General features: G+C 35.7%; 1 protein-coding gene across 1 annotated transcript in view; it reads left to right on the top strand.

The window, feature by feature from the left end:
• The first annotated feature begins 2,038 nt into the window (after positions 1 to 2,038).
• The window catches only part of LOC119530283 (transmembrane protease serine 11C-like), a 101,364-nt gene continuing 90,149 nt past the window's right edge, over positions 2,039 to 13,253 (top strand). The window contains exon 1 of the mRNA XM_037831429.1: positions 2,039 to 2,094. Within this exon, the coding sequence (XP_037687357.1) occupies positions 2,039 to 2,094 (56 nt within the window). The remainder of the gene's footprint in view (positions 2,095 to 13,253) is intronic.

Raw genomic sequence — 13,253 nt, 5'->3', positions numbered from 1 at the left:
ATGCACTATTCTGTGTGATTTTTCACTTACTACACACTTTACCTTCATAAAACATTTTTTATTTGAAAACAGCATAGAAAAATGCATAACATGTTATATTTATTTTAAAAAGAGATTCATTTTTAAATTTGCCTGAGATGTTCAAAAATGTATATAAGTAAATAAGCCAAAATCAAAACTGTTCCATCATTTTTTTAAAACATGTATTATGTAGGCATCATTATATTAATGGAAAGTAATTTAAAAATTAATGACACTGCCAACAATAAATCATGGCAATTTTCACTTTTCCATGTTCTTTTTCGGTTCTCATCTACACACATGTAAAATTTTACATGGTTTGTAATCACAGTATAAAACAATTTTGCACTCTGCCATCTTCACCTTATATTTTATCTCCAACATCATTCTATGTTGTTTCATGATAATTATCTAAAAGTTTTAGATTTTCATTTAGATTATAGATCAATGCACCAGCCAATATTCATCTTAAAAATTAGTTTTTTTACTCTTTCTAGTTTCAATCCAATAGTTTGTTTGCTGGTTGATTGATTTTTAATGGTATCTTTTAAAGTGAATGCTCAGAGTTGTAGTAATAAATAGAAAAGAAAGAATACTTTTAACTTTTGAAAGTGTTCTAATAAAAATACATTATCACAAATGTTAAATAGTGAAAACATTTTCAAATGCACATAATTATGTAACATACATGGAAACTTAGAATTACAGCTTCCATATAGCATCTTTCTATAGCATAGTTCTTCTATAGAATCTCTTGAAGTTATCATCCTGGCTCTTTTCTTGAGTGTTTCTAAACATTTTATTGCTTAAAATCTAGCCTTTTAAGAGAGTGCCTCTTTTGTATAACTTAAAATCTGCCTCTTTTTAGGATCAAACCCAAACTTCCTCCTCTAGCTGGTATGATATTTTCTTGCTACAAACTCAAGTATGCCCCTAACAGAGTAATTTTCCTAAGTACGTCTCTCTTTCAAGCATCCATTCTGCCTAATGGCAGCAACCATATATGGTCTGCAGGTTTCTTAGACAGTTTGCGATCTTCTCAGTTGTTACAATATCCCTTCCCCTCCTGTAAGTTCCAGGTGACCTAGCCTACACAGTGTCAAGGCAATGGGGCTGAGGGGCTGATATTCAGTCATCATGTGTCCACTGTCCACACTGTCATTTTCCAAGACGCACATTTCCCATCAGGTTTGCAAGCACCATCAACCTTCCGCACCTATCCTCTCACTGGGTTCCCATCAAGTCTCTGACTCAAGAGAGCATGCTGCTGTCAATGTCCTGGTCCCACCTCAAACCTATCCAGGTCTGCCGGCTTTCTCTCTTGAGAAAAGCAATACTGGCTGCCAAGAACCAGAATGCTGTCCAAAATCTCGGAAAATTACTAGTTAAGCACATATATGATTTTTTTTTAATAAAATAAACACCACCCTTTGGATTTCAGAGTATCAAAATGTCATTAATTAGCACTTGTATTAGGGTGGATGTAAAAATTTCAGGGAGGAATTCATGAAAAGATGATTTATGGGTTGAAGAGGCAGGAGAGTTATGAGTTGGAAAGCATTCAGATGCTAATGGAAGGTTAGAGCTGGGAGAGCCACTGGCATTCCACAGACGAGCAAAAGAGAAATTGCCACAATTTCTGGAAATGGAATCTAGGGATGGAGAGGAGCAGCAGCAAATCTCCAAATTCACAAAGAAATGTGACACTGAGTAAAGGCTCACTGCAATCCTCAAACCAGGTGGTCCTATCGCTTTCTCAGTCACAGCAACTGAGAGTTTTAAATTTTGCCTCCACTTGGGCCATATGATTACTTATTATTTATGGAGTGACATATGCACAGCTCATGTTTTACTAATGTAAAATTAATTAGTAAATGTTTGGAAAGCACTTTGAAGATGAAAAGTTGTGTAAGTGCTAAGTATTATCATTATACCATTATCATAAAACACATACAAGTCACAAAATCTTGTAAGCTAAATAGGTGGAGAATGACTGGGCTGTGCAGCACTCTAGAAGATGGAAAAGGGACAAGCTCAGTGGAGAGAGAAGATACGGACACCTCTTCAGAACAGGTGGGTTTAAAGGGGGTGGGCAGCAGGAGGCCTTGCCGTTGTTCAAGTAAATTTTCTGAAGAGAATGAATTAATTAAGGTTAAGTAACATAACTCATATTTTAAAGTTCTTAAAAATGAGATGCTGTCTCAACCATTTTTATGGAAATAAGAGCAATGTAAACAATAAAAGAGAAAGAAATATGATTAAGGTTGATAAATTTTAATCATTAGAGCCTGCATTGCTTATAAATTCTTGTGACAAATCCTTAAATCACAAATAAGACATTCATGAAAATTGTGTGTATAATTGCTGAAGATGTTTTGGGTGATTTTACTGTTAAAAAGATAATTTCGCTCTGAAAATTAAAAGGACACAAGATATTAATATACATTTCTAATGATGTATGTTGATATAGAGACATAATATTTATGTTCAGAGTATTCTCTTTTACCTCTAGGAAGAGTAGTCCAAAGTTTAGGTCTTAATTTTTTAAATTTTCAAAATATCACAATGCTTCATTAACGTGCATTAATATTTTATTTGAAAACAACACCAGCAACAACAACAGAAGTTTTTATTCCTCACCATTGGCAGTGCCAGAAAGCCAAAATATATATTGTTGGTTCCATGGTAAACTCAGATGGACAAATAATTCTTACATTTTGATTCTTTCACCAATCAAATTAACACTGAAAGATAAGAGTTTACATACACATTACAGTCTTTTCTGGTACTCCAACAAAATACGTTATCTTGATAAACCTATTGAGCCTGATTCATATTTTCAAAGAAAATTTTAGACATTTTTTTATGGTTTTGATATCTTGCTACCATCTAGATTCTAGATGAACAGTATGAAAAGCAGTATGATAAACAGCCTGATAAACAGCTGTAGTCATCAGTCACTTCGCATATTCACATTGATAGTTAGTTCACTGTAAGAGAATCACCCAAATTTTCCCAAATTATATTAATCTTTTTTAATTAATAAAAAACATTAGTGAAAATATTTAATCTCAGTTCCTAAGTAACATGTTCTGTCCTTCATGTCAGCTTGTTCAGTTCCCTGTGCTCCATAAATAACATATGAGAAACAATGGGTAGACAGACTCTGGTTTTATGCTTTTAAAAGGCTTAATATTTTTTAAGCACAACTCAACAACAAGCAACTGTTTCTAAAATCCCTAAATAATCCTTTCATATAGTTACCATCTCATCACTATTACACCTGAATGTCCAGCATATACATGGTGAATGCATAAAACACATATGGAAAATTATGATACTTTCTTGAAATTAAAGCAGGTTGTTCTATTTCTCACTTCAACTCTTAACCAAGATCCAATTTCTTTGAATGATAAGAAGTCTATATTTCAACCAACATATAATAACACTTAGGGAAAATGGAATTCATATGTCATTTTTTTAAGGGAGAACATTGTAAAGAAAAGACTCTGGATGCTGGCAAAGTTTGATTTTCTTTTTAAATTTAAAAATATATGTATTTAAACTCTGGATAACTACTTTCCAAACCAATAAAACATTTTGTAAGTAGAAGTAACATTTGCATTTTAGAAATACTTTCTTCTTCCACCTTTAAAAATTAATTTTTATTCATTAACCGTAATTTTACATTTGTGGGTCAAGATGATCTTAGAGTTTGGCTTCAAGTTAAGTGAGAGTTGTGAATGGGATATAAATATCATACAAACTGACAAATAAATTGAATATACAGTTTCCCCTTCTTCCCCTTCTTTAAAATTGGGAAATTCTAATGGGTGATTTGCAAAGTTCCTTTCCACACAAAATAACTTTATGTTGGAGGGAAGTTTGAAGTCAAACAATATCCACTAATGGATGAATGCTTGTATACAGGAATCACTTACATATAGTCCTATAGACAAACCAAAAGGAAAAACAGTAAATGAAGGGTATCTGTGTATCTAGAGGTTGAATTATATAAAACTGCCAATATTCAATGCTTTTTGACCTACAAAAGCAGCAATTTTAGATGGCTCAATGTGGTATAAGGACAAGATTGAGAAGAATGGGAATACATAGCTAAATATTTGTCACTTCAAATTTCACACTGTATTTATTACATTCATTGAAGTTTACGCCATGACAAGCTGTACTGAGTAAAATTTACAGACACAACTTGATAATATTGAATATGTAAGTATTGTGGGCAGTGCTTTAGAATGATATGCTTATCTATAGGAAATTAATTTATGGGATTTTAGCATATCATTTGGTCAATTCCTTTTCCAAAAAAAATTAAACAATATTCCAGACTGAAAGACTAAGTTGGTCAGATTGAAAAGTGTTTTCCTCTAAGGTTTTATGCATTTTATTATGGACCAGAAAAAGTTCATGGGCATCAAACACCTATAGAAACATTGAGATATTAATTTTGATGTGCAGTATGAAAACATAATTTGAACAGAACATTTAAAGTAGTCAGGGTGTTTTTTAAAGCAAAGTAAGATTTCTAAAAAGATTAAGACTTGGAAATTTCATTTGCCTTGGAGACCTAGTTGTTAACAGTTTTCTTATTTATCTGTTTAGAGAATAACTGGTAAGTACAAAATAAATTTCCTGATACATATTTAATTCTGTTTGCAAATAAAAGTCAAACTAATGAAGGTGACCACAATAATTAATATTTAATACAGTCATTTCAATATATTTTATTTCTATATGCCAGAAACATCTTACACACACATACATACACACAAACAACCTCCCCACACACATACACACAAACATATTGAAAGCATGGTGTGTGTGGTATATAATACAAAATTATTTTTATACAGTTCTTGCATTTATATTTAGAGTCATGTTCATCATTGTACTTCCTTAACCTAGAACAATGCCTTGCAGATTAAAAAATGCTCAATAATATTGCTAAAATCAATTATTTATTTAATTAACTTCCACATAGACATTTTTCCTCTGTAACTGTGTATGACAAAGAAAAATATTTAACAATGTTAAAATATGTAGATAGGAACAAAATTGCCCCTCCAATTCATAAATAATATTGCAATTTATTCTAAAAGTTGTATTACTCTCTTCTTTTATCCAACTATTGTTTCCAAGTGGTGTATATCATTTAATGCCTATAACAATCCCACAAGTATGTGAATAACAATGAGTAAACCCCAAGGCATCTGAGAGGCTGTTTTGATTACAGCATTAATTAAAGGATGGAGAAGGTAGTAAGTACCCTATTGTTCCTTTTGACAGCCTTAATTTTTCCTCATGACTTATAAATGAATCCAAGCTATTGTATATAACCTGTATCCAATTATCCTATGCTATCTTCACCCATGCTTCTCAATATCTTTCTTTTTTATTTTTTTATTTTTTCTTTCTATTCTTTTTCTAAAGCCATGCCCAAATCCTTAGAAAGTAGGTGGAAAGATATTACATGCATCTACCATAAAAGACATATAAATCAAACACCAACTCCCCTGCCAAGTTAATATATTCATTCAATATTCATGAAGTATTTGTCATGTGCCAGTACTATTCTAGAATGTATAAGAAATAAAACATAGCCCCTACCCTCATGAGGCAGGGAACACAAACACAACACAAATAAAATGTCAATTCCCAGAAGCATAAAAAAATGTGCAATGATTATTCCCAACAACATAAACTGCATGCTGTTATTTTTCCACTTCCAGAAATATAGTGGGCATACTTTTCCCTATTCCTTCCACGAGGTACAACTAAACTCCTGAGACATTATATAATATAACAAACATAATATTCTGAAAGGTGGAGAGAAAAGCCAGACCAGCTAGGAGCCTCAGGACTCAAGGAATGATACATCGTGAGTTTCCTGGATTTTTTTTTTGCCTAATATATCCCATAATTGGAGCTGAAGAAGCTGCCCACCTGGAAATGGCAATGGATACAGACACAAACACCCCCCCCCCAAAAGTCTGTTCTCTCTAGCCAAAGACCAGGAAAAGGGTAGACTAACAAGACAAAAAAAAAATCCTTTTAGAAAAAAGTTTTCTACTACAGACAAATACCACAATGAAAAATCTGTGGCCCCACTCTCACACACACCAGCAAAGATGCTGTTGGTATGCTAGACTTCCACCACTATGAGCCTATAACAGAGGCATTCCAACACCATCAACAGGGTGCTGTCAGAGAAACCCAAGTAGGAAACCAGGACTTTCATCCCTAATGTGGGTAATAAGATGCCAGCACTAAGATGCCTCACCCCTCACGGTGTCTGTGGAGGCCACGTGGTGTGCTGGAACACCCACCACAACCCAAAAATGATGAGGAGCATGCCCCCCCCCCCAGAGTGTCAATGAAGGTGAAGAGGCGAACCAAAATTTCTATTGTTACCAAGAAGTAGCAAAGTTGCACCCCACCCCCAGAGATGGAGCCATATCAGAGACAGCCAACTAAAACAGAAAATAAAAAAAGATTCCAAGACTCATAACATATTAGAAAAACTCCAGGTTTCAATTGAGAATCATAATAAGAATCAGGAACACCTCAAACTGAATGAAAAATCTGGCAAAGATTTTAAAGCAGCCATGATAAAATGCTTCAGCACTCAATTATGAGCAGACCTGAAACAAGTGAAAATACTGAATGCCTCACAAAGAAATAGAAAGTTTCAAAAAAGAAATACAAGACATAAAGAAGCATAACAGAAATTTTAGAATAGAAAAATACAATACCAGAAATAAAAAGCTCAATGGATGGGTTTAACAACAGAGTGAAGGAAACAGAAGAAAGAATCAGTGAACTAGAAGATAGAACAGAGGGAAAAAGACTGAATAAAATGAACAGAACTTCAGGAACCTAGGGGACTATAACAAAATAATTAACATTTCTTTAGTTAAAGCTGATATGATGGTTAATTTCATGGTTCAGCTTGGCTAGGTTATGGTGTCCAGTTTGGTCAAGCAACCACTGGCCTGATTATTATCATGAGAGTATTTCTTAGATGGATTTACATCTATAGTCAGTTGGTTGTATCTATGGCTGATTGATCTACAATCAACAAATTAGATTGGCTTCAGCAATGGGAGAAGTCACCTCATCCAATCATTTGGAGTTCTTAATGAGGTAATTGAGAATTTCAGAAGTCAGAAAGAATAATTCCTGTCTCTACTTCACTCAGCCAGTTTCTCCTGGGGTATTCAACCTTACTTTCAACAGTCTTCAACTTGTGGCCTGCCTTATGGAATTTAGACCTTTCAATCCCCACAGTCATGTGAGACAATCCCTATAATCAATGTGTGTGTGTATATATATATATACCATATACATATATATATATTAAAAAAGAACTTGATACCAAAAAGATAACCAACAGGGCATAATGGACATTTATAGTACATTCCAACCAAAACACCAGAATAAATAATTTTTAAATGCCCATGGAACAAACAGCAAGGTAGACCATGCCCTGCTGTGTTGAGTCATAAAGCAACTTTCAAAAAAATATAAAGTAATTAAAACCATGCAGTGTGCTCTCCAATCATAATGTAATCAAACTAAAAAAATCAATACCAGGAAAATAAAAACAAGAAAATCTCCAAACACTTGGAAACTAAACACACTTCTAAATAATCCATGGATCAAAAAGGAAGTCTCAAGGGAAAGTAAAAAATATATTGAACTGGATGAAAATTCAAATACAACATGTGAAATATGTGGAACACAATAAGACAGTTCTGAGAGAGAAATTTATAGCATTAAATCAAATATTAGGAGAGAGGAAAACTCTCAAATCAATAAGCTCCCACAGCAAGAACCAAGAAAAAAAAAAAAAACTCAAAGTAAGAAGGAAGGAAAAAATAGTAAAGATAAGAGCAGAAATCAATGAATTTAAAACAGGAAAACAGAAAAATAAGTGTGCTAGTTTGGATATATTATGTCCCCCCAAAAAGCCATATGCTTTAATACAATCTTGTGGGGGCAGAGTTATTAATCTTTTTTATTAGGGTGTGGCCTCTTGATAGGATGTTTCCATAGAGATTTGATCCCACTGATTCAGGGTAGGTCTTGATTAATTTATTGGAGTCCTTTAGAGGGATCTCACACAGAGTAGAGAGATGAAAACACCCCAGGGTATGCTAAGCCAAGACGCAGATGCTTGCTGATGCTTAGAGATGCTTGGAGATATGGACAGAAGGATGTTTGAAGATGCTAAGCTAAGAAATTAAGCCCAGAGTTTGCCTTGGAGAAGCTGAGAGGAACCAAGACAGATGCCCAGAGACATTTCAGAGAAAGACATTTTGAAGCACAACCTGGGAGCAAAGGACAAGCAGACAAGAGCCATGTGCTTTCCCAGCTGACAGAGGTGTTCCAGACACCATTGGCCACTCTTCAGCAAAGGTATCCTCTTGTTGATGCCTTAGTTTGGGCACTTTTATGGCCTTAGAACTGTAAATTTGTAATTTAATAAATCCCCTTTACAAAAGCTAATCTATTTCTCGTATTTTGTGTAATGGCAGTATTAGCAAATCAGAGCAATAAGGGAAACAAAAATCTGGTTCCTTGAAAATCTCAACTGTCAAATTGCTAGAAAGAGTTCAAAATAAGAGAAGAAAGAAGACACAAATTACCAAAATTGGAATGAAACCAGGATAGCACTGCAAACCCTGCAGCCATCAAAAGGGGAATACTATGGTCAACTCTACACAAATAAATTTAACATTTTAAAGGAAATGAAACCATTTCTAAAAAAACTGCAAACTACAATTCATCCAATATAAAATAGATAATTTAAATAACCCCATACTATTAAGGAAATTGAATTTTTAATTTAAAAACTCCAAAATAAAGAAATCTACAGACACATATTTCACTGGACAATTCTACCAAATTTTAAGAAAAAAATTATACTAATTCTACACATTCTCTTTCAGAGAATAAAAAAGTAAGGAATACTTATGAATTCACTTCATGAGGCTAATATTATCCTTATATCAAAACTAAAAGACACTGCAAAAAAGAATGTTACAAAAAGAATCCCTCATAAATATAGATGCATATGCCCTTAAGAAAATATTAGCAAATAGAATTCAGGAATATGTTAAAAGAATTATACACCAGGGTCAAGGATACTTTATGTCAGGGATGCAAGGCAGTTTCAATATTCAAACATCAATCAATGCAATTTACCATATTAACTCACTAAAGAAATATCATATGATCTCACATGATTTTATCACTTATGTACAAAAGTATTTGTCAAAATCCAACACCCATTCATAATTAAAACTCTTATAAAAATAGGAATAGAGGGAAATTCCTCAACTTGATAAAGAGCTTCTTACAAGAAAATTTACAGCTAAAATTACATACATATTTATACTTAACAATTATACTTAATGGTGTAAAACTGGTTTTCCCCTAAGATTGGGAACAAAGGAAGGGTGCCTGATCTCACCACTTATGCGCTTGTATTGCTGGAGGCTGTGGCCAGTGAAATAAGGAAAGAAAAGAAAATTAAAAGCAAATAAATCAGACAGGAAGAAATAGAGCTAATTCTGTTTGTAGATGGCATGATTGTCTATGTAAAAGTCCCAAGAAACCTACAAAAACCTCCTAGAACTAATCAGTGAGTTCTTCAGTAAAGATCACAAGATATAAGATAGACATATACAAATCAATTGTATTTCTATATACTTGCAATGAATGCATGGGCACAAAAATTAAACATGCAATGCTACTTACAATTGCTCAAAAAAGAGAAGTGTTTACAGGTAAATCTAACAAAATATGTACAGCAAACATATAGGCTGAAAATTACACAATACTGATTAAAGAAATCAAAGAACATTCAAATAAATGGAGAAAGAAACCATGTTTATTGATTGGGAGACTAAACATAATAAAGATATAATTTGTGCCCAAATTGATGTACCAGTTTAACACAATTCTTATCAATATCCCGGTAAGATTTTTGTAAATATAGATAGGATTATTCTAAAATTGATAGGAAAGATCAAAGGAACCAAAATAGCCTCTTGCTTCCTGTAGCTTTCTCTCTCTGAATTTCTCTCCACTTATTAAGGACTCCACTAATAAAATTAAGGCCCCTCTTTATTGAGGTGGGCTCCATCTTCTAAACTAATGCAACCTCATCAAACGGTCCTACTTACTTAATTGGAGGAAAATGTGTCACTGGACCCAGTTACAATGCACTCACACACACCCAGGTAGGGATTAAATTTAAGAAAATTTCTTCTCAGGTGCACAGCACTTCAAAACACAATCAGTATATAGTAACTCACTTTGTCTCTCATTACAGTTTCTTACTTAAACCCTATTTTGTCCAATATTGATATAACTATCCCAGTTGTTTTTGGTTACCATTTCCATGGAATATTTTTTCTGTCCTTTCACTTTCAACCTATTTTTGTCTTTGAGTCATTAGTGAGTCTGTTTTGGTTTGTGTCTAAGGCCATAAAAATGTCCAAATTAAGGCACCAACAAGATGGTACCTTCTTGGAAGAAAGGCCAGTGACTTCTGGGACACCTCTGCCATATGGAAATGCACATGACTGGCATCTGCTGTCCTTCTTTCTGGGATTTCATTGCCTTTCAGCTTCTGGTTTCAGTGTGGCTTCCTCTCTCAGCTCTCTTGGGGCTTTTTCTCTGTGCTTTCTGGGATTTTTTTGTCCTTTATCCTCTCATAAAGGACTCCAGTAAAGGATTAAGACCAATCTTGAATCGAGTGGGTCACATCTCAATTTAAACAACCTAATCAAAAGGTCCCACCAACATGGATGGAATAAAATAATATGACCTTTTCTGGGTAACATAACAGCTTTTAAACAAGCACATTCTACCCTCAGGACCCCAAAAAGACATATGCTTTCCATATACTGTACATTCATTTTATCACAATATCACAAAAGCCATAAATCATTCCAGTAACAGTATTTAGTACTAAGTCTCATCAAAATCAGTTACACTTGTGGTCTGTCCTGGGGCAAAATTCCCCTCTGGCTGTGGACCTGTGAAACTTATAACAAGTTATCTGTTTCCAACATACAGAGGAGGGACAATCATAGAGTGAACAGTCACATTTCAGTAGGGAGAAACTGGAGGAAAATGTGTCACTGGACACAGTTACAAAAACCTGCAGGGCATGCTTCCTTAGATTTCCAGGTCTGAAAGTCATTTTTAGAATGATATTTTGCCCCTGGGGCTTAAGAAAGCAGCAGCCACACCCTTTCCAAGGGCTTGTGCATCATCACTGCTCTCTCCAAACACTGGGGTGAGGGGTCCAACATTTCCAAACATGGGAGAGATGGCCATGATATTGGTTCCATTCTCCTCAAGCATCCAGGTGGAAGTCAGTCTCTACCATCTCTGGGGTACAGGCTCAGAACCATAGGGTGGTGGCCAGGCTCTCGGCAATCACTGGGGAATATACCCCACCCTCTTTGAAGCCTGGGGTGGCAGCACTCTTCCTGAACAATGGGGTGGGAGGCCCACCTTCTACAAACTCCCAGGCAAACCTCTTTTCCATGTACATGGGTGGGTACACTCTCCTTGCCTGAGGTGTCTTGGCTCCAGATATCAGCTTCCATGGCTTTGCCTTTGAATTCATCTTTACTTCAATCTGTTCCTTTTCTGTCCCTTTTAGTACAGGCTGGCAGTAGTTCCATTCATACAGATCTCACAGAAAAAAATCAGTTTTGCATGCAACATACAGAGGGTCCCAACCATCAGGCTATAGGACCTTCCATAAATTCTTTCTGGATAACTTCATCTCCAAGCCTGACTCACACTGAAATAGCTGACTGGTTCTTCCATGTTTGGTTAAATCTTCACATGGGGCACTAGAGTCTGGGGATTCACTTTTCTGGAACCCCAGAATTTTTCAAACCATCAATTTCTTGTTGCTTTATGCTCAAGAGTTCAGTTCTCAGCTTATCGCTTTTCTCTCACATATTACTATAAGCTGCAAAGAGAAGTTAGGCTGCATTTTCCACAGTTAGTTTGGATATCTCATGGCTAAATATCTGAGCTTGTGACTTTCAAATTCTGCCTTCCAATCTGAATTCAGGACTTTAAAAAAAAGGTCAGCAACATGGTGGAGTGGTAAAGTGTTGGTTTTAGTTACTCCTCTGGCAGTAGTAGAAAGGAACTGCATGGACCAGACATTGGAGAGCAATTTGACTTTGAGCATACTTCATACAACATTCATGAATGCATAGAACAGCTGAGATTTGCAAAATCTGTAAGTACTCATGGGCAGGGGAACCATGCCTCTCCCTGCCAGGCTCAGTCCCATGGGAGGAGGGGCCATTGGTGCTGAGAATGAAGAGGGAGAACTGCAGTTGCAGCTCTTATTGACAACTCAGACTGCTGATCCAAACGCCAAACATAGACTGAGACCAGACACCAGAGAATCCAGGAGCAGTCAGCCCAGCAGAGAGGAGATAGTGCTAGCAAAAACAGCAAAAAAAAAAAAAAAAAGAAAAAAAATCCCAAAAATAAAAACAGAGACGTTTTGGAGTTCTGGTGAACATAGAATGGAGAAGGGCAGGGCTCAAACAGAGTCAGGCTCATATGCAAATCCAGAGGGCAAGTTTCCTTGTCTGAAGAGCCAGTTTCTCTGCTTTCTTGATTGTTCCTTAATGGCCCTAATCTCCTTGCCTCTTAGTATTTCAATAGCCTATTAGATCTGCAAGGTGGGCCCTTCTTTTTTTTTTCCTCTTTTTCTTTTTCTGAAACAATTACTGTAAGAAACCCATTACACAAAGCCTCAAAGACTTGCAATTTGGGCCCAGACAAGAGCAGAGCTAAGAGAGCTCTGAGACACAAAGCAGTAAGTCCAGTGGCAGAGGAAATTGCTAAACACCACAACTTCCCAAGAAAAGGGGGGTGCCACCTTACAGCCACCTTGCCGGTGGGCTGGGAATGCTCCTGCCCAGTGACAGTGCCACAGCCCAGAGCTGTCCCAAACAAGCCAGTATGATAGAAAGTGTTTCCAACAATAAATGCATACACCACAATATCAGGCATGGACAATAGCCTTTCCTACCCCCTCAGCTAATTGTCCCAGAGCTGGAAAGGTGGAGCTGTGTGAAAAGGGGGAAATTAACATGCCCCATTAAGCTATCCTTTCAGCAAACTGGGAATGCCCCTACACAGCCCTGCAGCCCACA

The sequence above is a fragment of the Choloepus didactylus genome, chromosome 3 (genome assembly GCF_015220235.1).
Source record: "Choloepus didactylus isolate mChoDid1 chromosome 3, mChoDid1.pri, whole genome shotgun sequence".
Taxonomy (NCBI): Eukaryota; Metazoa; Chordata; class Mammalia; order Pilosa; family Megalonychidae; genus Choloepus; species Choloepus didactylus.
This window is presented reverse-complemented; position numbering and strand designations above follow the sequence as displayed.